This window comes from Microtus oregoni, unplaced genomic scaffold (genome assembly GCF_018167655.1).
Source record: "Microtus oregoni isolate MIOR12 unplaced genomic scaffold, Mior012 000025F_ref0000491, whole genome shotgun sequence".
NCBI classification, from domain to species: domain Eukaryota; kingdom Metazoa; phylum Chordata; class Mammalia; order Rodentia; family Cricetidae; genus Microtus; species Microtus oregoni.
In genome coordinates, this window is record NW_024543084.1 from 36024275 (window position 1) to 36049773 (window position 25499).

Genomic DNA, 25499 nt, shown 5'->3' on the forward strand with positions numbered 1-25499 from the left:
TTGTCCATCCCCATTGACATCCTTATAAATGTCATCATTAGAATTATTCCTTTGCATACACTCTCAGCTTGTTGAACACACTTCACTGTACTCAACTGGAAAACCCTGAATTCATTCAATTTCTACACATGCCTGCTTGACATGATTGGAGAACAATAGACATTGTTGTGAAGTGACCTCAATTTTAATGATCTCTTTTGATGGTTTGGATCCCGATAGTCAAGTGTCCCTGCAGGTACTTGTGTCTGCGTGTGGTGATGTTAAAGTGGTAAGACTTTTCAATGGCAAGTCAGTGAGGACACTGTTCATGACCTACGACAAGGAGATTCACCTTTCGTAAGAGCTAACTTTAGCCTGTTAGGAATGTACACAGGCTCTTTCCACAGTCTATTTCTCAGATTCTAGCTGACTCCTACAGAACATGTCAGGATCCTATGTCCTAAGTCAACTTTTCATATGCTTCAGCTATGAGTTCATGCTCAATCTCGAGGAGCAACAGAAAAAAATGCAAAAGGTAACGTGCATGCCTAGGCACTGTTCATGTCTGGACACTGTTCATCCACTCTCTGTCTTGTGAACAAGCTGTCCACTGGGAAGGCTTCTGTATACACAGTTGCTTTTCCTCAGGTGATACTCTAACACCCAAACACCTAAGACTCAGGAATCCAGAATGTCTTCCCTCCTGTCTGTGTCAGCACTCCATCTCAGTTCCAGAATGATGTCACACATACTTACAGACATTTTTTTCTACTCAATTTAACTCCCGAATCTCTTCACAAATACACCATGAATCTTAATAAACTGTTTCAACATTTTCCCTAATGGAAAACATGCTTGGACTTTTCCACCTCCCTCATCCAGATTTCCTATTCTTTAGATTTCATCCAGGTCTGACAAGGGCAGAAACCATTACTATTTAGAACAACCAACCCCCTGAAGGTGGACAGGTAGACTAATTCCACACAAGAAAATGGAAACACCTTAACACATTAATTTTAATAATACTACTTCTTGTGCTTACCACTTTTAAAAGCTGTGTTTTCTAGTAGTTCTGTCTGGGGTTAGAGTTCAGCTTCTCCTAGTATCTTCAGGACAGAATCTGTAGGGCTTTTCCCCCAGACTTTTCTTGGAGAGCCATTAGAATCTAACTTAATTACCTCTCCTACGGTATGTTCTGTGAGAAAAGAAATATAGAGAAACAATTCTCAAAGGTAGAATAATTCATTGTTTGGCAGCTTTAATTTCTACTATCCAACCAACCGTTTCATGCTAAAAGCTAATATAAAAATAAATCACAAGATAAATAAAAATATGGGCTAAAAGGTAAAAAACAGTCTAAGAAAACTTTGCCTTTGAGTTTATATCATAAGCAGACAACTAATACTTCTTTTCTACAAATAATCCTGGATAAAATAATTTAAATAAAATTTAGAAAGGCAAAAAATAATAGTCTCGAGTCATCAGAATATCTGGTAATAAAACATGAGCACAGGGACTAGGGAAATGGCTCAACAATTAAGAGCACTAGTTACCCACCCAAAGAACTTAGGTTCATTCCCCAGCACCTATACAGCGATTCACAAGCATCTGTAACTCTAGCTTCAGATCTCCAGTGAATGTGATGTTTTCTTCTAACCTCTGCAGACACCAGCTACCAAAAGATTCTCAGACATACAGTACATTCAGGCAAAACACCCACACACATAAAATAAAAATAAGATTTATACACTTAAGAGTAATACATATGATATACTACATGGTATATGTTAATATGGCCGTATAACTGTAGCCTACACAAGGTGACTTTAGAAAAACTATGATGTTTAATCTCGGTTGTCAACTGGACCTGGAATCAGCTGAAAGGCAGCTCACAGGGCACAGGTGTGAGATGGCCATCTTTGGAAGACTCTAAGTGTGTCGTGTAAACCAATCTAATAAACCCTCTTGTAATAAAGATTCTCTCTAGAGGTCTGTCCGTCTATAGAACCCTGACCAAGACACCAGCTGAAAGATGCTTTAGGACTCAGGATGCAGCATAAAGGGGAACAGCAAAAGGAGTCCAAGGTATAAAGGCTCATGCAAATCAGCAAGTAATACTCAGTTTTGTACCACCAACACAATTAGCATGACGGACCTAAGGTTCAAAAGCATAGCTAAGGTAAAAGATTCAAGAATCATGAACGAGGATCTAAATCTGTTTTCCTAGTTTTATATTTGTAATGAATTTTTTTTCTAGTGGATAAGTATAAACAAACATAGCTGATAAGTGGAGCGTAAGATCCAATGTGAAGTTCCCCAATTTTAGAATGGCTGTTCTAAAGAAGTTAGTTGAGATGTATAGAGTTTGGGCCTGGCTAATTTTTCTATGTGATGTTTTTTATTTACAAGTTCGTTATAATAAATTTTTAATTTGAAAAGGTTGTTATAAGCTTTAAATCTGGAAACAATATTTCTGCAAAAACACCAAGCCCAGTGCTTAGGGTTTCAAGCACTAATGCTGAAAAACCTTTGTTACAGAGCTACCAAAATCTAGAATCGCTGGCAAAAAAAAAAAAAAAAAAAAAAAAAAAAGTGGTTAAAACAGTATAGATTAAAAGAAACAACAGGAAAAAGACTTGGAACTTAAGGTTACTTGGTATCTGATAAGAAGGGTCAAGAAATACAACAGAAAAGAAAATTTCTGGAACAATGGAAATGGAATGCCCACTTAAAAAAACCATGGGGAGAAAAACTGGCAGGATTTGTAGCCAGTCTGAGCTGAAGAGATGGAACCTGAGTCTGCGGGAAGAAAATGGCTCGCATCTGACGTACAGAGAGAAGTCAGGTCTCACAAAGCTGCGCACGTCACTACTTGAGCACCAGTCTGCACAGCACATGCAAGGAAACGACTGCAGTCTCGAGAGGAGAGCACCCAACAGAAGTGAAGGAGGAAGACCTGGAGTTTACAAAGACCAGAACCAGTTCCTATCTCCACCAGCCTGTAGTTCACAAGCCATTAGGCAGATTGTTCAGAAAGGTTGTGGACTCAGTAAAAGGGGAAGATTAACCATAAACTAAACACTGCTTGATTCCACTTCACAGAACTTAAGAAGAAGGCCTAAAAGGATCAAGATACTCATAACTAACCAAAGTGTATCCCAGAACAAAGGTCAAGAGTAGTTATAGAAATATAAAAACTACATAAACTTCCACAAATTATAATTCAGTGTTTTGTCCCTAAGCAAAAATAATCAAGTATAATATGGTCTACCAACCAAAACCAATGTCCAAATGACAGAGATGATGAGATTACTCACTGGGGAAGGACATTTGTAGTGATTATTATAGCTGGGCTCCCTTGGGTTCAACTAAAGAAGACTGACCATGGGAGGGACAAAATAAGGGAAGCTGGGCTGGTGTGCAGCTCAGTTGCAGAGTACTTGCCCAGCATGAAGAGACTCTGGACTAGAACCTCCTCTACCAAAAGGAGGAGGGGAAAAAAGATTGGTGCTGGACTTGTAGGAGAGAAGTCCAAAAGAACACAGGAAAAATAATGGCAAAGAATTTTCCAATACAAGTGACAGTTATGACTCACAAGTCCAAGAACACTAGCAAAAGGATGTGATAACAAGGAATGTCACCACCAAGCTCACTGAAACCAGGGCTTTGAGAAAAAGCCAGAGCAGCAGCCAGAGGACAATGACATCCAGAGGAACCGCTGAGACTGACTGTTACAGAAGACTTCCCGCTGCAAGCAGTGGAGAAATATTGTTAAAGTAGAATAGAAAAAAGTATCAGCTAATTCCATAGCTCTTAACAAATATTTGTGAAGGCAGGCATAGTAAACTTTTGCAGACATATACAAGTTGAAGGAACCGATCATTAGTGATATTAAAGCATAGCAATTCTTAAAGGGAAGCCAACACGCAGAGGAAACAGAGCCAGACGGTAGAGAGCACTAAAAATGTAAACACAAAGCAGACACATAGGACCATTTCACTTACTGCTTACGTGTCCCTAAGAACTAATAACTAGATTATGAATTTTATAGCAAAAATATAAGCAAAGCAATTACCTCACCCATCCCAATCCTAGCACAAAGGTAGGAAGGAAGAAAGTGCAAGACTGTTATAATGCTGCTTGCTATATATAGGTTAAGCACTGAAGTCATTTGAAAATAGAGTTCATAAAAGTATATACTGTGGACTCTAAATCAAATAGTGAGTTATCAGAGTAATGAACTCTAAGAAAGCAAGAGGAAATAGAGAAAAAATCACAGATAAAGCAAGGTGGTACAGTTAAATTGTGTAGAATGCAAATAGTATAAAAGTATTAGGTGTTAGGAGTGGACTGAAAAAGCAAACACACACTAAATGTAAATGTATAAACAGTTTGAATGCGGGAAAGGGATAGATATCTCAATCTAACATTGAGCAAAAGAATATAAAAATGACTATACCAATAAAACATTCTTTAAAAGAGTTGGTTGGCACACACCTTTAATCCCAGCACTCAGTAGGCAGGCACAGGTGGATCTCTGTAAGTTCAAGGCCAGCCTAGTCTATAAGAGCTAGGTCCAGAACAAGCCCCAAAGCTACAGAGAAACCCTGACTCAAAAAACTAAAAACCAAAACCAAATCAAAATGAAAAAAATCTTTAAAAGAAAAAATTAAAGCTCACAATACAGATGCCTCTCAAAAAGCATATGTCAAAGAAGCCAGAAACAAAAGAACACAAAACTTACATGGCTGGCTTCATGGCATTCTAGAAACAGAATAACTAATATAAGGTGGGGAAATTTCAGACAAAGAGTCTCTGGGAGACAAAAGTCAAAGTCTGATTGAGGAAGGGCTGTGACACTTCCTGGGGTGATGGTAATGCGCTATCTATTATTAGTAATTAATGTTAAATACGTCCACGCATTTGCTGGAACTCAGCAAATGTACAAATCATTATCCTTAAAATAACATAAAAGGAGAAAACCTAAATAAATACTGAATTCTGACGGTGACTCTATGCTGTGAAGTACAGGAAAGTATACCAATGTCTGCGGTTGACTCTGAGTTATGTCAGAAATAAGACTGATGAGTACAGGATAGATACAATGGACAGCACTAATGGTAGAAGGTAAATGGATGATTATAACACCTACTGCAAAATTATTAAATTCTTCTACATGTTTGAAATTTCTCATAATGAAATTCTAGGAATTTAGATATAACACAATGAGATATACAAACATAAAGAGAATTTTAATGTAGTAGTAGTAAAGGTCCATAAAATACACTTAAAAATAAAATCTAGAACAATGCAAATAAAACTGCATATAATCAATAAGGCAATATAAAGGGAGAATTATATATGAACACGCCCCTTCACACATACATGGATATATGTGCATATATGTGTATAGACATACACGTGTATACATTAAATAAATATATCTTTATTTAATCTATATATACACACAAACATGGATAAGCACATATATCTGAATGTACTCAGAAAGATAAACAAGCTAATGTCAGCAAGTACCTGGTAACAGGAAGGATTGCCCTTCATGTTTTAGGAAAGTACTGTTCCAGGCCTAAAGAAGAAGCAGAACTGATCACCCAGTTCTTGTGTTTTTGGTTTATTTGTGATCAGTCTTCCCAGATTCTTAAGAAATAAGAGAAGCTGAGCATGGTGATATATACACCTGGAACCCTAGGACTTAGAAGTTCTGAAGCAGGAACTCAATGAGTTCCATGCCAGACAGGTCTATATAACCCTTTCCAGGAAGCTTATGTATTTCTCACCCTGGCCCGCTACTGACCTTACACAGTGGCAGTGGTCTATTATTACTCCAGAGCAGTGCTTCTCAACCTTCCTAATGCTGCGTGGAGCCTTTTCATACAGTACCTCATGGTGTGGTGACCCCAAATCATAAAATTATTTTTGTTGCTAATTCATAAATGTAATTTTGAATCATAATGTAAGTATCTGTGTTTTCTCAAGGCCACAAAGGGGCCTCGAACCACAGATTGAGAACCTCTGCTCCAGAACCACAGGTTGAGAACTTCTGCTTCAGAACCACAGGCTGAGAACCACAGGTTGAGAACCTCTGCTCCAGAAGCCAAGTCGGCTATAGTCTCCCACCTCAGACGTTTCACAACAGGAGTTGTGTGTCCTTTTATTTATTTATTAACTATTTTCCTGTATAAAATTTGAGTGACACACACACAGAAAGCCCAGAACATGTGGTACATGTCAGACAAGCTTAGCTAAAAAGCTTATATGTTAAAAGGAAACAACATACTTAAGGGAAAAAAAAAACATCTGATTATCAATGAAAATAAATTATGAAACTCCCACAAAAAACTCATTACTTTAAATTCTAAATAAAAACTTAAATGAATGAGGTTTATTATTCATTAAGGGAAGAAAAAGACATATGTATCTGATTATACAGAGAACTATAAAATCAGGCTGTTGAATTTACCAATATGAAGGTCTTCCGTGACTGAGTAGTTGTGTTCACTGATAAGAAAAAGTAAGGTAAGCAAGGACAGGAGAAGAATTAGAATAAAAAACGAACATGTCTTTAAAAGTATGTTATGAAGAGAGCTCTCAGAATCAGACAGCAGGGAGTAAGTATCATCTAAAAATCCTGAGGAGTTGTGGAGACAAAGAGTGCGGCACATCGATAGGTGAGCCATTCACAGTGAGGGCAAAGGAAACGGACAGAGTGCCATGAAGAACTAAGAGGGTGAGCCGAGTCCCCGATCATGAAGGGCTGTGGGCTGTATTCTAGCTGTAATGGAAATCAACAGCTTGAAGACAGCATAGTGACATGATAGATTTTTTCCTCATAATTGGTGAAAATTAATTTCAAGGCAGGTGATGATGACATAGCCTTTAATCCCAGTACTCGGGAGGCAGAGGCAGGTGGATTTCTGTGAGTTCGAGGCCAGCCTAGCCTGGTCTAAAAGAGCTAGTTCCAGGACATATAGGGCTGTTATACAGAGAAACCCTGTCTCGAGAAACAAAACAAAACTAAAATTTAATTTCAAATCTCTTTAGGTTACAATGTCTTTACATCCCTATCTAGTAACACCATCCACCCGTTCCATTTCACTTCCTATAAAACAGATATACTTTTTGTACTTCCTTGCCTTCCATTTACCTTTAAAATGGATTTTATTCCTTTGGTATAGTTATGACACTAATTTCCTCAAGCTCACAATGCCTCTCCTAGGATAAACATTGATAAAATATAGTCCTCAATTTTTCATCTATCTTTCAGAAATATTCTGCTTATCCTTTTGAGCTAAACCATATTCTTCTTCTGTTCTATATATCCCTAACCCTTCTGCATGTGCATGTTAGTGTGCGTGTGTGCACTGCATGTGAAACCCAAGGACAGCCTTGGCTACTGCTTCTCACGTACTGCTATCCAATTTGGTGTGTTGTTGCTGTTGTTTAGAAACAGGGTCTCTTTATTAGCCTGAAACTGGAAAGGAGAAAGAATATTTAAAAAATGTTTGGACACTTAAGAAAGAGTTAGCCCCACCCACGAGGAAGAACTGGGCCTGATGGCCTGGGCATAGGGGAGCTGGCTCTGCCCCCTCACCTGACGGGAGAGGCCCTAGTAGACTGACCCACCCTAACATCTACTCCATCTGGGACCTGCCGGCACTCATGAAAGGACTGGTCCTGTGGGATATCTACAGGATCCCAGAGGAGCTTCAGTGAGAATCCAGTGGATCAGACCAATGACTCTTGCAATGCACATCGGCTAGGAAAGCTGACTGGACAAAAGGGTAACCGGGTGACACCTGCAGATCCTAATGCCACCAGAATGAATAAAGGGGTGCTAGAGAGGTGGGAATGATGGGGGAGTGAAGAGGGTTTTTTGTTTTGTTTTATTTTGTTTACGTTTGCATGTTTTATTTTGATTTTTAAAAATGTTTTTCTTTGGGGGGGTACTGCAGGGGTGAGGGGAAGATATGGGGGGACTGGGAGGTGAGTAGAATTAAGTTTCATGACTTGAAACTTCCAAAGAATCAATAAAGAAATTATGTCAAATAAAAACTAATGTTTGGTGAAGTTTTCCAAATTTGACAAAAGATTTAAGTCTATATATTGAAGAATTTCCTAAGTCCAAGGAGAGGAAACAGGAAGAAAAGTACACTAAGATACTTCACAATCATACTATTCAAAACTAAACATAACGAGGAATAATAATCGATAGGCTGGAGAGGTAGTTCAGCAGAAGAGCACACACATGGCAGTTCACAATGGAACCCTGTTCTAGGGGATTTGACATCTTCGGGTTTCTGTGGCACAAAGCATGCACATGGTGCACAGACACACATGTGGGCAAAACACCCATACACATAAAATCATACCAAATTTCTGAAAAATAAAGAGATAAAATGTCATAGCAATCACACCAAAAAAGTCATGCATGTACAGGGGAACAAAATGAAGGCCATGTTTCCTGTGGGAAGATGGTAAGGAGACAATGAAGGCCGTGATTCCTGTGGGAAGACAGTAAGGAGACAATGAAGGCCGTGATTCCTGTGACAAGATGGTAAGGAGACAATGAAGGCCAAGATTCCTGTGGGAAGATGGTAAGGAGACAATGAAGGCCGTGATTCCTGTGAGAACACAGTGGGTGCTTAGGAATTCTTTCTAGTTAAACCTCCTGAACTCCTCCTAAGGTCTAAGGGGCTCTTCTGAGCTTTCACTGCTCTTGTTTTCATTAGAAACTACTGGTAGAGTTGGGCATGTACTCAGCATTCAGAGGGCAGAGGCAAGAGGATTATGAATTCAAGACCAGCTTGGTATTTATACAATGAGTGATTATCTCATAAAACCAAAAGTGGGGAAGCTGGGAAACACATATCTGTAACTTAAGCACTGAGAAGACAGAGAAAAGAAGACCATGAGTTCAAGGACAGTGCTGGATACATACTGAGACACTGTGTCACCCACCAGGAACCCCTTTCACTACAACAAGAACAAAGAATGTAACAGGTTGACATGGTGTAAAGGGTTCAAACAGTACAATTTAAATACATATCTTTAGTTCTACTCTCACTACACTCTTACAGAAAAATTTTTGCTACTGTAAAAACCAAACCATTTTTCATGTCTTTATATTGTACTGAAAGATACTTCATATGCCCATGAGGGAGTTGCACAGACTTCTTCTACCTCTCTTAACCCATCCACATGCTGGTTCCTTAGGATGGCCAGGACACAAGTTTACGTGAGTGCTAACCCAAGACAGGACATGGACATGTTCATACATACTTTCAGAGGCAGAGAAGGATGTATGCAGTGTCACTTCATCCAGAGGAATCACAAGCTGACCTCCGACCTCCCACTTCTTGCGATCAGAGGAAATGGCATTTTCTTTCTCATACTCCTTGGCATCCTTGTGGCCAGCGACCTCACAAGAATCTGAGTGATGGTGATTCTCCTTTTCATCTTCCTGAGCTTTAAGATTCTCATTTAGCCTACGCAGTATTTCTCGCTTGCTCTGAAATAGTTACACTTTAGTGAACATATCATTAAATAAGAGCCTGACAGAGTCTCTGAAAACTGTACTTACTGAAACAGCATTGCTGCTCTTTTGCATTTCTTCTGAAGTTTCTTGGGTTTCAGTTAAATTTCCATCCTTTAAACACAAGACGGTTGAAGAGTAAGAGAAAACCATTTTAGGACTCTGAAACAGTTGATATTTTTGTTACTTTCAGTTTTTCATTTAACTGAAATTTAACCCCTGTGAACTTTTCTCATTGCTGTGAAATGTTAACACGGCTTCTGTCATTATAAATAATGATGAACATTTAAACATTATCAATCAGTTAATAAGTTAAATGTGTGTTTGTGTGTGTGTGTGTGTGTGTGTGAATTCTCAGTTATTTGTCATGTTTGTGGGTGACTGCTAACAATTATCTCTGTCTTCTTTGGTATCTAACTTTTGATAATTTAAAGTCAATGACAGGCATGAAAAGAAATTCATATACTTTGTTTATTAGAGTTAGGAAAAGGGTTGTCATGTTTTGCTTTTAAAAAAATATGGTTCTTCAGACTAGAGATATGGATCAGTGGTTAAGAGTATTTGCTACTCCTGCAGAGGACCTGGGTATGATTCCCAGAACCCACAAGGTGGCTCACAACCAACTGTTACTCCAATTCTAAAGAACTTAACACCCTCTTCAGGCCTCTTGGGGCACCAGGCATACACACTGTGCACAGAGATATCTGCAGGCAAAACACCCAAATGCATAAAATAATTACGTCTTAAAATGAGCTAGTTCCAGGACAGGCTCCAAAACCACAGAGAAACCCTGTCTAGAAAAACCAAAAAAAAAAAAAAAAGGATCCTGGGGACTGAATGCCTCATGCAAGTGTTTTAGCACCTGAGCTAAAGTCTTAGTCCCAGGGATTGTGTTGGTAGATAAAGGAATTCAGGAGAAGCTGTGTTATTTTGAAAACAAATTTGTTACATACACATTAAGACAAAGCATTAAACACAATTAACAAGTAGCTTTTTTATCTATGGAAAGAAGTAAAAACAGATTCTTAACTTTTCTTCTGATTAGTATAAAGATATTCTTAAAAACTTAATATTTAAGAATATATTAAAAGAAAAAGATTAGTTATTATGAAGGCTATAACAGTGTGACTAAATAATCTTCAAAGTTTTAAATGAGCAGTTTCTATAAACACAACAATAAGAAAAACGATTTAGTCACATGATTACCACAGATTTCTAAGACTTGAAAAACATAAGAGCATAGTGATCAGAATTACAGTAACACATGTAAATGAGACAAGGAGGATTTTACCCAGGAAAGCAGTCAGAGATGACAGGTACTGGAGATGTGAAACTGGGTACCAGGAAGGAAACCACACAAGGAATCTAAAGTTGTAAACAATGCGGCACATGCAAAGTCATTATCAGAAAGAGATAAAAACTACTGGGAGAACAGATTCTTACACGAAGCTCTGAACAGGGACATAGAGCGTTATACTCTGCCTTATTTTCAAGATAAGCACAAAGGCTGCAGAAAATCTCTGTAGTAACCAATAATCTCTGCAGTATGAAAAACATCTAAAGAATTTCAACAAATACAAGTCACAGACAGTAGCTACTGGGAAAGGAAAACAGAGGTTCCTAGGTTGTAGGACTCAGCAGACTGTGTTCAGAGCAGTTTAACCCAGGGAGTCACTCCACATTCGGAGCCATTCCTTTCATCCAGAACGGTCTTTTTAGACAGGTAACCTGGTGCACACTTACAAGTTTAAACTTTTGCTTGTTCGCATATTTTTGTTTGTTTTATTATCTATATAGCTAGCATACAGAGACAGAAGTAGAAGGTAAAAAAAAAATGAATTACATTGAACATCACTTCCCATGTTACAAAATTTCAAATAGGTGTAGAGTTCATTTCTATAGTTATTTACTTTAAGGACTATAAGAGATATTATTCTTTAAAAATTTGCCAATCATGAGGGTTAGGGTACAAAACTGTTTGCCACATTATTTTCAGTATATTGCTTTCAAATGTTTTTACTACATTTAATTAGTGTGTGTGTGTATGTTTGCTGCTGCTGCTACAATTACATGCACATGGAAGTCAGAAGAAAACTTGTAGGAGTTGTTCACTCCTTCTACCATGTGGGTCAGTCTCAGGGATCAAACTCTGATCGCCAGACATCGTGGCAAGCTCCTTTCCCCACAGAGCCATCTTACTAGTTTATCAGAGAGTCATTTCAACACAATGCCCTTTCTATACGCATGCATCTGTGAGACACTGGTTCTAAGATCTCTCTGCTCCCTTGCCAAAATCCACAGGTGCTCAATTCTCATATTTAAAATGGTTAAGTGCATATAGCATATGATATCCTGCACATACCACGAACTGTCTCTAAATTAGTTACAAAACCTAACAGACAGATATGCTATGAAAACAGTTGTGATACGGTTTAACAGCATGAACATCAGCACTACAGAGGCCATCAGTACTGGCCTGGGTAAGCACATCAGCAAAAAACATGACTTTATTTCTCAAACACTTTGGATCTGAAATTGATTAGCTCTGTATATAGGGAATCTTCAAAAGCAGAGTGTTCAAGGCATATTTATCTATAACTGAGTCCTAGATAAAAATCTATGGGCAGAAAAGTTCCAAAATTCAGAGGAAGCCAAAAAAAAAAAAAAATCCAGAAGACAATCTTTTTACTCTAGGAAACAACAAGGAGGCATTAGAAACCAATGTAATCCATTAAATTCATTTTCGCTTAAATTGATCTGTAGTCTTTGAGGAACTCTAAATTTTATGAAATTTACCAGGCCCACTTCTTTCAAAGCCGAAGTCACAGAAATAACAGGTCTCATTTGCTGCTTTGATGGAGAACCCCCCGTTTCTTGATGCTCCAAAGGTAGAGAAATATCTGAGCTCCTTACCTTCACCAGCAACTGCAAGAAACAGAATACACAGCTAAAAACACTGGATTTCATATCCTCATAGAGAAATAAAAGGCCCCAAGATATCTCTAATGCATAGTACAAATAGCTTCCAATTCCTTCATTCCTCACTGGGCTGGACACTATGATACATGCTGGTAGAATGTGAACACAGAAATCCCCAGCTGCATGTGTAAATACAGCCACGTGTCTGACAAGCAGTCCTAAATAAAACTGGCTACCACTGCTCGAGCAATGTCTCATAAAATGATTCCGCCAAAAGTCTTCAAGGGTCATGAGGAATGCTCAGTAGTTAATAGCACTTACTTCTCTTGCAGAGAACCTGTGTTGAATTCCCAGCACCAATACAGTAGCTCACAACCATTGTCAACTCCAGTTCCAGGAGATCCAATGCCCTCTTGGCCTCCATGGGCTCCTGCACACACTTGGTGCGCATAATCTCACAGAAGCATACACACATACCCATAAAAATAATAAACACACACATAAACAATGTGTAAGAGTCATATAAAATATTCATTTATAATACCATTATGTTATTTTAATCTAATACAATGTTTAATGTAAAAGTAGTTTATTAATTTTATATTTCAGAAAGAAATGCTTCATTTTAATCTAATACAATGTTTAATGTAAAAGTAGTTTATTAATTTTATATTTCAGAAAGAAATGCTTCTAAAATTTCTCCCAAATTTTGTAGTTTCCTTAAAGCCTGAAACCCATACTTCGACACAAGTGCACTTTTATCAGGTGCTAGTCATTGGGACTCTAATCAGCATAAATATTGTGAGCTGAAAATTTTACTATTATAGTTTGTATTTGTGCATTTGAGGTGACCCCAGAGGTTCCCCTGAGCTAGCGTTTCAGGAAGTTGAGAGCTGCTTGAAGCAGGTCCTGTGATCTGTACTTGGGTGCTCTGCAAGAACACTCTTGACCCATCTTTCCAGCTCTCAGACAGTAAACTTCTGAAATAAATAGAGGCAGTGGAATTAGCTGTACTGCTGTAGCACAGAGTGAGTTGCTCCCAACTACAAATCTTTCTTGACTACTAAGACTTTCAGTAAGTATATATTTCAGGTAGTTGTTACAGAGTGTAGTGGTCTTAATAATAAAAACCCAGAGTCAATATCGGGGCAAATGCTGGAAGATCAGAGAAGTATTAGGGAGCCAGCCAACAGAGTGACTTGACTGAAGTGAGCAAGTTCCTGTCCCCAAGAATCCTCAGACTGAATGGGCTGAGCTCCTGTTTCTTCCTGCCTTATATTCCTCTCTCCTCCCAGCCATATCCTTTCCTGTCCCCACCTCCCTAGCACTGGCACTAAAGGCATTTGACTCTCAAGTACTGGGATTAAAGGGGAGAGCCATCACCTCCTGGTTCTGTTTCTCTTTTACACTGAATCAATCTCACGGTGGCCTCGAACTCACAGAGATCCATCTGCCTCTGTCTCCCAAGTGCTGGGATTAAAGATGGTGCCACCACTGCTTAGCCTTTATGGCTAATTAGTGGCTAGCTACGCACTCTGATTTTCAGACAAGCTTTATTTCTTAGAATCACAAACAAAATGGCACCACAACTGAGCTATGAATAAAGTGGTAATTCTAATATTTAGACTTCCAATTTTTATTATACCAGTATCTATGTATTTAAACAGTTGCACAACTGATATGGCCAACATTATTAATTATACTGATTTCAAGATGTGAAATAAATTTTTAAAGTATCTAGAACTCATAACAACCAAGTACTCTCACTGTGAAGGAATATGCTAATAATTTGAAACTGTTTTGTTAACATAAGAATGTATATTAAAGGCCTCTCAAATTCTATGGGAATCAGAATAAATTCTAAAATTGTCCTACATAACATCAAAATTTTTAGAATATATTAAAAGTTTTAAGTGATTTCTATAAAAACTGGGGCAGATACCAATAAACCAAAATTAAGAACTGCTGAGAAACACCGTGGTTGTAAATAGTGACATTTCTAGAATCTTGTGCCAATTTTCTTGAAGAAATATTTCCTAGAATTTCAATACATGACTCTAATGTGATTCTTTCTGAGTCAACAAATTCATAGGTCTTGATATCTACTAACAAACTGAGAGTTCCTATCTGTACAAACAATCTAGGTGACGAAGACCATAATGAGTGAGGCAGGGTTCTCTTGAAAAGGCTGCAAACTGCAATGGAAAGGGAAGTAACTGACTGTACTCCTGAGAAACACTACCTGATCTGAACTAGAAGGAAACAGCAGACAAAAACCAAGAACTGAGTGTGTAAGTCAGATGAGGTGCTGAAGACAGCAGCCTCCAAGGCACCCTGAGCCTCAGCAGCCCTTCAGGGTCAAAGTCGGACACTCCTACACCCAAGGTCTCAAACTCACACTTAATACTCTTGTGATTTTTCATTGGACTCTGAGATTCAGTTTCTTCCTCTAACAAAAGAGTGATGTCCTCATTTTCTCTTTTCTGAAGAGATCAAATGAAATAAGTTGTGTGAAGCACACAGCAATTATTGCTTTAACCTTTAACAAATAAATAAGATCATTTGGCATAAGCACCAAAAGCTTAGACTGAATTACTGATGAATTAACTTGCAGAAGCCAAGTTTCTGATCTTAAGAATGCAGAACAAAAACAAAAAGTCATATGTGTATAATCGGAGTTTGAAGTTTAGGCAGTGCACTGGAGGTTTAGAACAGAATTCACAAGAAACAGGGATCCACAAGTCGAATACCTTACCTTATGAAATTCAAAGAAAACTATGATTTAAAAGGATCAAAAAGTAATATAGTTGTATGAATAATTAAGTAGAAGTTACAATAAGTATTGAAACAATTTCACTAAGGAAAATAGCATCAAATGCCCTTCTCAACTTATTCATGAATTTCAAGAATAGCTTTTTCTGTTATTATTGTTTTTATTGAGCTATATTTTTTTCTGCTCCCCTCCCTTTCATTCTCTTCCCCTTCTACCTTCTCCATGGTCCCAGGCTCCCAATTTACTCAGGAGATCTTGTCTTTTCCTACTTCCCATATAGATTAGATCCAGTTATGTCTCTCTAAGGGTCCTCATTGTTGTCTAGGTTCTCTAGGATTGTAAATTGTGTGTGTGTGGGGGGGGGGGTTCTTTGATTTATGTCTAAAATCCACTTATGAGTGAATACATATTATATTTGTCTTTCTGGGTCTGCGTTACCTCAGTTGAGATGATGTTTTCTAGATCCATCCATTTGCCTGCAAAATTCAAGATGTCATTTTTTTCTGCTGTGTAGTACTCCATTGTGTAAAGGTACCACAATATTCTTATCCATTCTTCGATCAAGGAGCATTTAGGTATTTCAAGGTTTTGGCTATGACAAACAATGCTGCTAGGAACATAGTTGAGCATATATCTTTGTGGAACGATTGAGCATCCATTAGATATATACCCAAAAGTGGTATTGCTGGGTCTTGTTAAGGTTGGTTCCTAATTTTTCTAAGAAATCCCCATACTGCTATCCAAAGGGGGTTGTACCAGCTTGCACTCCCACCAGCAAAGCAGGAGTGTTCCCTTTACACCACAACCTCTCCAGCATAAGTTGTCATCAGTGTTTTTTATCTTGGCCATTCTTACAGGTATAAGATGGAATCTCAGAGTTGTTCTGATTTGTATTTCTCTGATGGTTAAGGATGTTAAGCATTTCCTTATATGTCTTAAAGAATATCTTATGGGGCTGGAGGGATGGCTCAGCAGTTAAGAGTACTGCCTGTTCTTCCAAAGGTCCTGAGTTCAATTCCCAGCAACCACATGTTGGCTCACAGCCATCTATAATGAGATCTGATGCCCTCTTCTGGCCTCTCAGGTGTACATGTAGACAGAATACTGTATACATAATAAATAATAAAGAAAACATTAAAAAAAGAATATCTTAAAAGCTATTTTTGAAATTATTGGGCAGTCACCTATTAATAGGAGCATAAAGGAAATTCTTGAAAGAAAGACCAATACTCTCACTGCCTCAACAAATTATACTTAATTTGGTCATAATGATTTTTGTGTATGTATGAAGGCAAAAGATTGATGTCACGTGCCTTCCTCGATCATTCTGCAACTTATTTTGGTAGGTAGGCTCTCTCACTGCGCCGCCTGCAGATTTGTTCTAGATTGGTTGCTCAGTGAATCCAAAGGATCTTTCTGCCTCAGCCTCCCCAGTACTGGAATAATAGGTGTGCACAGCCTTGCCCAGCTTTTATGTCAGTACTGTGGATCTGAATTTAGTCCCTTAGGCTTCCCTAGCAGGAACTTTGCCACTTAAGTTATCCCCCTATCCACATTTACCCATACTTGTTAAAAAGTTCTTTCAAGCTAGGATGTAATTCAATGGTAGACTAGCTGTCTACTATGAGGAAGGACTTGATACTCAGAACTATACAAATTAAGTTTTTCTTATCTACATAATTCCTATATACATAAACATATCCACTGCTGGGAAGTGTGGCCTTGTTGAAGCAGGTGTGGCCTTGTTGGAGGAAGTGTGTCACTGGGGGTGGGCTTTGGGATTTCAGATGATCAAGCCAGGTCCAGTGTCACCCTCTCTCCCTGTTGTCTTGCTGCTCTGAATATGGAACTCTCAACTACTCTCCAGTACCATGTCTCTCTGTGTGCCGCCATGCTTCCCACCATGATGACCATGGACTATAAACCAGTACCAATTAAAAGTTCATCTTTAAAAAAAAAAAAAAAGAACAACAAAACAAACAAACCAAAAATAAAATTTTATATAAGATGAAACCCATGAATGAAGTCTCAAAAATCAAAAAGTCACTTTTTAAAATGAAATTGATCACATGGCCAATGAAACTGATCACAGGGCTAAGTCTAGAATATTTACTTCCTTCTCAGTATAGTTTTAGAAAACTCATTCAATTTTAAATAGAAAACCTTTCAACAGGACTAAAGCATTTACTTGAAAGTTTCACAAGTCAGATTTTTGTATGTGTTTGTATATGTGTGTATATATATATATATGTATATATATATATATATATATATACATACATATATATGTGGATTTGAGAGTGACACGCTGCCTACTGTGTGTATATATGAGTGTGTGTGTGTGTGTGTGTGTGTGTGCATGCGCATGCATGTGCCCAGGCTGGCACATAGACCAGCACAGCCTTCAAAGTGTGTCTCAGGCTCCTAAATGCTGGGAATACAGGCACAAAGTACCATAATGAAGATAAGAAGCTTTTTTTCTTATGGTACTAGGAATCGAACCCAGAGCTTAGGCAGGCTAGGCAAGCCTTGACTGTTGAGCCACATCCCTGACTCTTGGAAGACAGGCTTTAAAATAAATCTATAGAAGCGCACATCCCTGCCATGCCCACACAAGCTTGACAAATTTGAAACATTTTCACATTACTTACACCTCCACAGACTTTCAGTTACCATTACAAGATTTTCTATTTTCTATTTCAATTTCACTATGTGCTGAAAACTTAAATCAGTGGTAGCACCAAAAGACAAAAGTAAAGCTGTAATCAAAAAAAAAAAAAAAAAAAAAAATGGAGGAGCTTTTCAAATGTAAATCACTACGGATTTCTCAAGTCTTAAGTCACAGAAGGGTAGCCATCACTCCACTTCTATATGTGGATTAGGGAGGATGAGTAGGTATGCCAGGACCAGGCCAAAGGGGCCCGACTTCATATCCTGAATATGGAATAATTTTGCATGTACTTCTGTAGCACCTAAGGATACATCACAGCTAAACTTCTGTTGGAAGAACAAATCCAAACTATCAGCTGGCAGAACTGAGACCAAAAGTCAGATGTCTCATTCCAGACACATTTTTCCTCCTATACTAGGCTATAATCAATAAACAAATGTTTCTTGAACAATCCTCTATACAGATTTGAAATAAGCTGAGTCATAAAATTCACAACAAATATATCCGCTTGTTCCTTATCTTCCTTATCATTATCATCATCATCATGACAAAGCTAATCTGACGCTGTGTTTTCTGAGTTACATGAACTTGGGCTGATGAAGGCACAAAATTCTGAGTGAGTAGGGCCTATAGGTCTAGGAAAAACAATATTTGATAATGAGCTATGCCAGTCACAGGATGAACTGAGACACAGACATTCACCCTACCTTGGGGGAACACAGGTAATGAAACAAGCAAGCAGAGGCCTGCTGCTAAAGAGGGCCTGTGTGTGCATATTGATGGGAGCAGTTAAGTAGCTGACCCAGTAGCCAAGACTGTGGGGGAAACAAAAAGTGAAGCTCATGTCAACTATTATCAAACAATTTGATGTTCCATGAGACTTTTGTCTGAACTCAGCATTTTAAAAAAATAAGGCTGAATTGGACCACATATAAGTTCATTATATTTGATGGATACAATACTATTCCACCCACCGTCATGGTTTATGAAAAATGTTAGAATGGATTACTAAGCATTAATTTAAAAAGGAAAAACAATGACCTTAATACTTGCAATTGTGATACTGCACCTGGACACAATGGTAATAAGTTCACCAAGACAAAAACTTAAAACACACACACACACACACATACACACACAGTTTTACACCAACTTGTCCTGATATAATACGAAAGGCAGCATGTACTAGTTGGGCTTTTGCCTCCTGTGCTGAAGACATAATCCTAGAAGACATAATGTAGACTCTGGTTTCCCATCACTGGGTACGTATGCACCAGAAGTAGGCTCACAACTATTTCTGAGGGCAAGGTAAGTTTGGAAGAGATTTGGGCAACACACGAAATGAATGGTTCTATTAAAAGGATGGGATATACTTTTGAAAAATTCTCTTGTTCTTGGGGTAAAAATGTTAACTTATCAGTTATTGCTTCATACCCATTCTATACTAATACTATATCTGAGAGGAAAAACAAGGAACATTATGTTAAGAACATGAGTCGAATACGAAATCTAAACAAAGGCCAGAGGAGCAGGAAATAATTCCTAGGTGTCTGAAAAGATGGGAGTGTATGTACAATAAGTCAAGTCTTATTTGTGCTAAGGCTGAAATCTAGGCCAGAAAAGGGACAAGGTGAAGGTGAGTTCTCCACTGTTTAGTTTTGAAGTTAAAGAGAAAAACATAAATAGCAAAGATTGAAGAACTTAGAAAAGTTATAACCAAAATTATATTGGATATAAATAAAAGAGAATTTATTGAGAAGTTCTTAGTCTTATTTCTGAGCTCTGGAGTTCTGACTCTTCCATTCATAATCTTTGAAAAAAATTGACTGAGTGAGACATAAAACCATTATTTCTTGTTATCACAGCATGCAGTGCTATACTGGACCATTTCTGTTAAGAACAAGAACAAGTCATCCCTATTATTACTTATCATTGTCCAAGGGAGTCTAGCTAATACAACAAGTGACACAATAATAACAAAAGTTGACATTATAGAAAGCAGAGAAAAAATGTGTAAAAATTAAGACTATGGCACCTGGGAACCCAGAGCCAAACCAGTTCTCACTGAAACTGTAAATGTGACTTCATATAAGCATTTTCTCTGCTTTGTAGTCAAAATTAAAGAAAAACAACACATGCACAGTAGTTACAAATGCCTGCATTTGTATAATAAACTGGAGGAGCTGTGGCAGCATATCATGACAAGACTGCATTCTAAGATCCCACGAAGTTAAATGAAAATTACAGACCAGGAAACTTACTATGACCTAAAAATAGGCAAAAATCTACAATTTCTCCAAATACAAGCAATATTCTGTTAGAGATGGAAAACAAAATATATGAAGGATCTTCAAGTCACTTATATAATAAAAATTATGATATAAAATAATGAATAGACACCTAAAATTAACATGTTCCTGGATGAAACTTTATAAACACATCATTTCTTAAATTTAACTTATAGGTTTAATAATGTTATATCTATACAAATTCCAACAGGATTAAAGCAACAAAAATCACCCTAACAAAGAAAAAACAAGCACATGAAGAAAGGAAAAGAACCAGAACTGTGAAAAGGATGGTAAAGCCAAAGGAAGGAAGAGTCCTATGAAGAAACTAAAGTTTATTCTACCCTACAATCACCCATGTGTGAGGTATCAGCAGAACAGGCAGAAGAGCCCAGCAGAGGACACACCCACAGGAAGACAGTTTTTCTGCACATATGCTAGAAGGTCATTTATAAGAATTTAAAAGATTTTGAGGTAGCAGTATAAATCAGTGGCAGATTATCGTTAAATTTGAAAGACAAAGGGTGCTGGGGTGGGGTGGGGCTAAAGGGAAAGGGAAAGGAAAGCTGAGGAGGAGGAAAAGAGAAAGGAAAGTGAGTAAAAATCAGAAAAAAGGGTTGCTATGGCTTGATCATGGCACACTTGACGATCCTCAAAAGAGCCCAAGGACATGAACCAAGGAGCCTTACCTGCTCTTCCCACACCCGCTTTTCTCTCTCATAGGCTTCCTTTCTTTTTCGCTCCAGCTGTTCTTTTAGGACAGCAGCACGGGCATTTGTCTGGGCCTGAAAATGAAAACCATTAACACAATTAGTTATGAGAAGGAAAGCCATGGTATCATCCTCCAACCTGGGTCTAAGCAAAGAAGTATGTGTGTGGTTCCAGAATAAAAACGGACACTCACTCTGTACCCCTCAAACCTTGGACAACAGGGGATCAATGATATTGGCCATAAGTCCAATACACTGGAATGGAAATTAAAATGTAAACACTTAAGACAACTGTTACAAATATCTACAAAAACTTGTAGATTTCATTTGAGACAGTGTCTTGCAATTTATATGTATATATCCCAGCCTGGCCTCGAACTTATGGCTATCCTCCTGCCTCGGCCCACTGAATGCTCACACTATAGGAGTAACCCACTTTAAAGAATTACATGTGTCACAGTTCTATGTATTCACATCATAATCTCACCTACTTGTTCTTCATAAATGTTGTACAAATTTAAAAAGTGCTATTTCGCAGAAATTGTAAGATGACAGATAAATGGGAAATCAAAAGTTAAAGTAAGATAATGATCCATCTATATAAAAAAAAAACTTAATAACAAACTTTTCTCTCTCAGCTTTCAATTTCCTAAAATACTTACTAAGGTATCTAGTGCATACCTTAAGTGACTCCATCTTTTTGAGCCTCAAGTCAGCCTCTTCAATTGCTTCTGGCCCTTTGGTACCATTAGCTTCGCTCTAGAACAATTGTCAACATACCACTTAGCAAACAGCAGCCAGGCTCAGTGCCACCTCTGCCTGGACCAACAACATGTGCAATGAAACCACTGACTGCTGTCAGTTTTCTCCCAGAGCTGCAACTGAACCCCCCAGAGCAAAAAACAAGGAAAGAATGATGCAAGTGGCCTTTAATTCCGTCAGGCACATCAGGTATGTTCTATATTAAAATTCCTATGGAACAAACGATTTACCAATTTGAAATCATGTATTTAAGATTTACTTCATTCCTACATATAGTTTTCTGGTCTTTGACCTTCATTTTCTTTTAACAATTTTAGCTTTTAATATTATGGAAATGGTATGTTTAAAGTTAATCTATTACTGAATTATTTTTGAAAAATTGATTTTTACCTACATTCTCACCACGAAGTTTGGCTTTAATCTGTTGGCGCTCATTGAAATTTTGTAGTCTTATTTGCCTCAGTCTTGCTAGATAAACCTAAAAGAGGAACAACAACAACAAAAATTCACTTAAAAGGAAATCTATGAATATTTTTACTGCTAAAAAAATCTTAATATATAGAAAAGTGTTAATCTGAATACAAAAAACAAAAGTTCTGAAATTTGGTTAATGAAATGAAATATTAGCCTTCAAGTATTTAATTTAAAGCTTTTTTCTGCAAAGAAAGAAATATGTTATAATTAACAAATTTTTAAATTATATCAAAAGAAAAGAAATTGAAACTCAGAAGGCTGAGTTATAACAGTTATGAGGCAAAATTATGACATAGCATGTCAGTCAAAACATATTAACAGGTTCCTATAGACTTACAAAATCTTAAAATAATTGTTAAGCATTTAAACCATGCAAGAAAAGAAGGCGATGAACTAAAAAATGGCTGCATGGCGGAGGCATGAGCATGCGGGAAGCAGACCTCCTCCTCCTTGTTCCTTGGCTTCCCTCCTCTGGAAGAGCTGGGCCTGCCTCCATACAGAGATGCCAGGTTCTGCAGGATTCCCTGTTTGTCATTTAATGTACTAAGTTTAAGGAATGAGTGGGGCTACATTGCCCTTCCACCTAGGCATCCACATGCCATTTCTTTCTTTTGGATAATACTGGCCACTTCTAGGTACTACACTGACAAGCCCTGGCACTTTCTACGACCACGATGGCATGTAAACTCAGTGAGAACTGACGTCTAATTAAGTCCAACTATAATTATTTAAAAACAGAGACTGCAGACAGATTGTTTGAGTCTAGGAACTCTCAAAGTCAGTCTTTGCAATACAGCAAGACCCTGCCTCCAAGAGCAACAACAGATACTCCATTACCTATTCTTTTTCTTTCGAACTACAAAAGTTAGAATTTATTGGAGTAACATTTGAGTAACTACTTAATGTGGAACAAAACTACCTCAAATGCTTCCTGAACTTGACTTTCCCATTCTTTTTACAACATGACCTTATTCTTAGTCCAGTTGATTATGATCAATCACTAGAGTCAACAAACTAGAGTTTATTTTTGCCTACTATCAGCCAAATGCAGATGTTTCCAGTTCTCTTTCCTAGTTATTATTGAGCCCTTCAATTTCTGCCTTATATTAGGTATTTCTTTTGAATTCTGAATCTCCAAAGCAATTTGCTAATTTATACTCCCTGTAGTATTGCATGTATCCCTCGGTTATTTATGTTAGTTATGCTGGCCTTTATGAAGTGGCAAACAAATGTTCTATCAGGAGCTACCTCACCCACCTCCACAAATCTGTTCTTGTGTGTTAGTGAATATGAGAAGGAGCTGAAACTATAACTGTAAGTGAAAACATGAGAATTGTAGAAATGTTCATTTCTATAAAAACATGCTTACAAATAAAAGGCTATTTAGGAGATAATTCCTTTAAAATGTAAGGTTCTCAAAGGTTAGCTTCATAAATGTTTAATGCTTTTCTTTTAATTTTCCATAGTAAACCTCCTACATTTATTAGAGAAATACACATATATATGTAAATGAAGTAGGTTTATTTAGAAGTAATTTTTAAAATGTTAAAAGATTGCACAAAAGGCTCCATTTGTATAATTTCTGACACTGCTGGTGTCTAGAAAAAATTAGATTATACTGGATTTAGAAGCCAGATTTATAGAAGGTTAAAAAATGATTGACAGTCAGGAAAATGGAGATAATGAGTATAAAAGTACATTTACCATACACTGATACAAGATAATAGATGGGGAAAGTGGATTAAGAACTCTTTCAAGTTTGAAGAAACTTTAAACATAATTGTATGTTGAAGGAAGAGAAAGTACATAATTGGATAACTGGTAGTGTTGCTGAAGCGTGTGGATAATTTCTAGTACGATAATCCCACTTTCTCCATCAGCTGTATTTGGGAATGAGTCAGTTTGTGCCCGGGGCTAGTCATTTGTAGGCTTCTTCCAGGGCACACCTGAGAGCAGAGTATGATCTAGGTCGGATAACTAATGTACATCAGAGTCTTTGAAATCAGCAGAGAATATAAAAGTGTGTGTGTGTGAATGTGTAGTATGCACACAGATACCTAGAAATGAATTGGATCTTTTTAAGGGCAAAAAAATTATTATAGTGCTTTGAGTTTTAACTCCATGAATGACTTAAAACTTCTTTAATGACTCAGTTTCTACAGTCGTAAGGCATGAAGTTGGTACCTCCTCTAACCTACTATATACCGTAGTTTATATGTGAGCTAATTTTTTTAAAAAAATACAATTATCCACAGAGTTTAAGGAGAGTCGATGGCTATATAAATGCAGTCCAATACAAAATTACGAAATTATGGGATTTTTTCTGCAATGTTTTGTAAAACAGATTGCATAGCTTTTAAGTATTAGCTTTATATAACAATGTGGTCCAGATAAGTTAAAAGATTAGACATTTACTCTTGCAGTATTTTCTAACACACATGGCCAATACTTAATTCAAAATCTCAGCCACAATCACATGATGCAACCTCTGGAAGCACAAGAGCACTGTGCACTGTGCATGCTGTTACTGTTACTCACTCAACACCCATGATTCCTGAAACTTGGGCTCCAAATTCAGGACTATGAAATGCAGTGCTTTTACTGGATACAACACTTTTCTGCTCTTGTAGACATTTAATGTTTAATTATAGAAAACAAAAAGAGAGGCTCTGCCTTATTAACACAGCAGGTGAGAACCAACTACTCCAAGTTGTCCTCTGATCTGAGTATAGACCTACATTCATACACATACACAAAAATAAAATAAAAAGCCAGTGGAAATATTATTTACATTTTCAAATTATCATAGGTATTAGCATTAATGGAAAGTACTTACTAGGTACAATTTGAAATCGCTGTTGTTAATATATTTTCCTAAAGAATAAAGGTTAACCTTAAACAGTACCAATTATTGTACAGTAGTATATGTAAGCGCAACTGTTAAATAGAGACCTCAGCAGTTGTAATGTTGAACTGAGAGGCGAAAACTGTCACACCAATAAAACATAAATGAAAAACACTATAAACATGCATTAGTGACTACTGTGAAATTAGTCTCCAGAGAGCCCTCTGTCCTTAATGCTCCATCTCTTTACAATCGCATCCAGGTCTCTACTGGACATCCCTCAGAAGTTCAGTGTTCTAAACACCTGATGACACAACGCGAACGTATTTCAAATCCACTGCCAGGGCTGAGGATAGAGTGTGATGGCAGAATACTTGCATTGCATGTGCAAAATCCTAGATTTGGTCTCGAGTACTGCCCTCCACCAGCCAAAAAAACAAACCAACCAAACCCAAAATCTACCCCCCTGAAACAAACCAAAACACTAGCAAACAAAACTAAAGATCTTGCTAAAGATTAAAGTAC

The 25499-nt window shown here is 37.5% G+C and overlaps 1 protein-coding gene across 1 annotated transcript in view; it reads right to left on the reverse strand.

Annotated features, from left to right (window-relative positions):
- The window catches only part of LOC121462693 (serine/threonine-protein kinase Nek1-like), a 121837-nt gene that overhangs the window by 45709 nt on the left and 50629 nt on the right, over positions 1 to 25499 (reverse strand). The window contains 7 exon segments of the mRNA XM_041674512.1: positions 1022 to 1174; positions 9280 to 9508; positions 9581 to 9646; positions 12329 to 12457; positions 20873 to 20968; positions 21575 to 21652; positions 22050 to 22133. Of these exon segments, the coding sequence (XP_041530446.1) occupies positions 1022 to 1174; positions 9280 to 9508; positions 9581 to 9646; positions 12329 to 12457; positions 20873 to 20968; positions 21575 to 21652; positions 22050 to 22133 (835 nt within the window).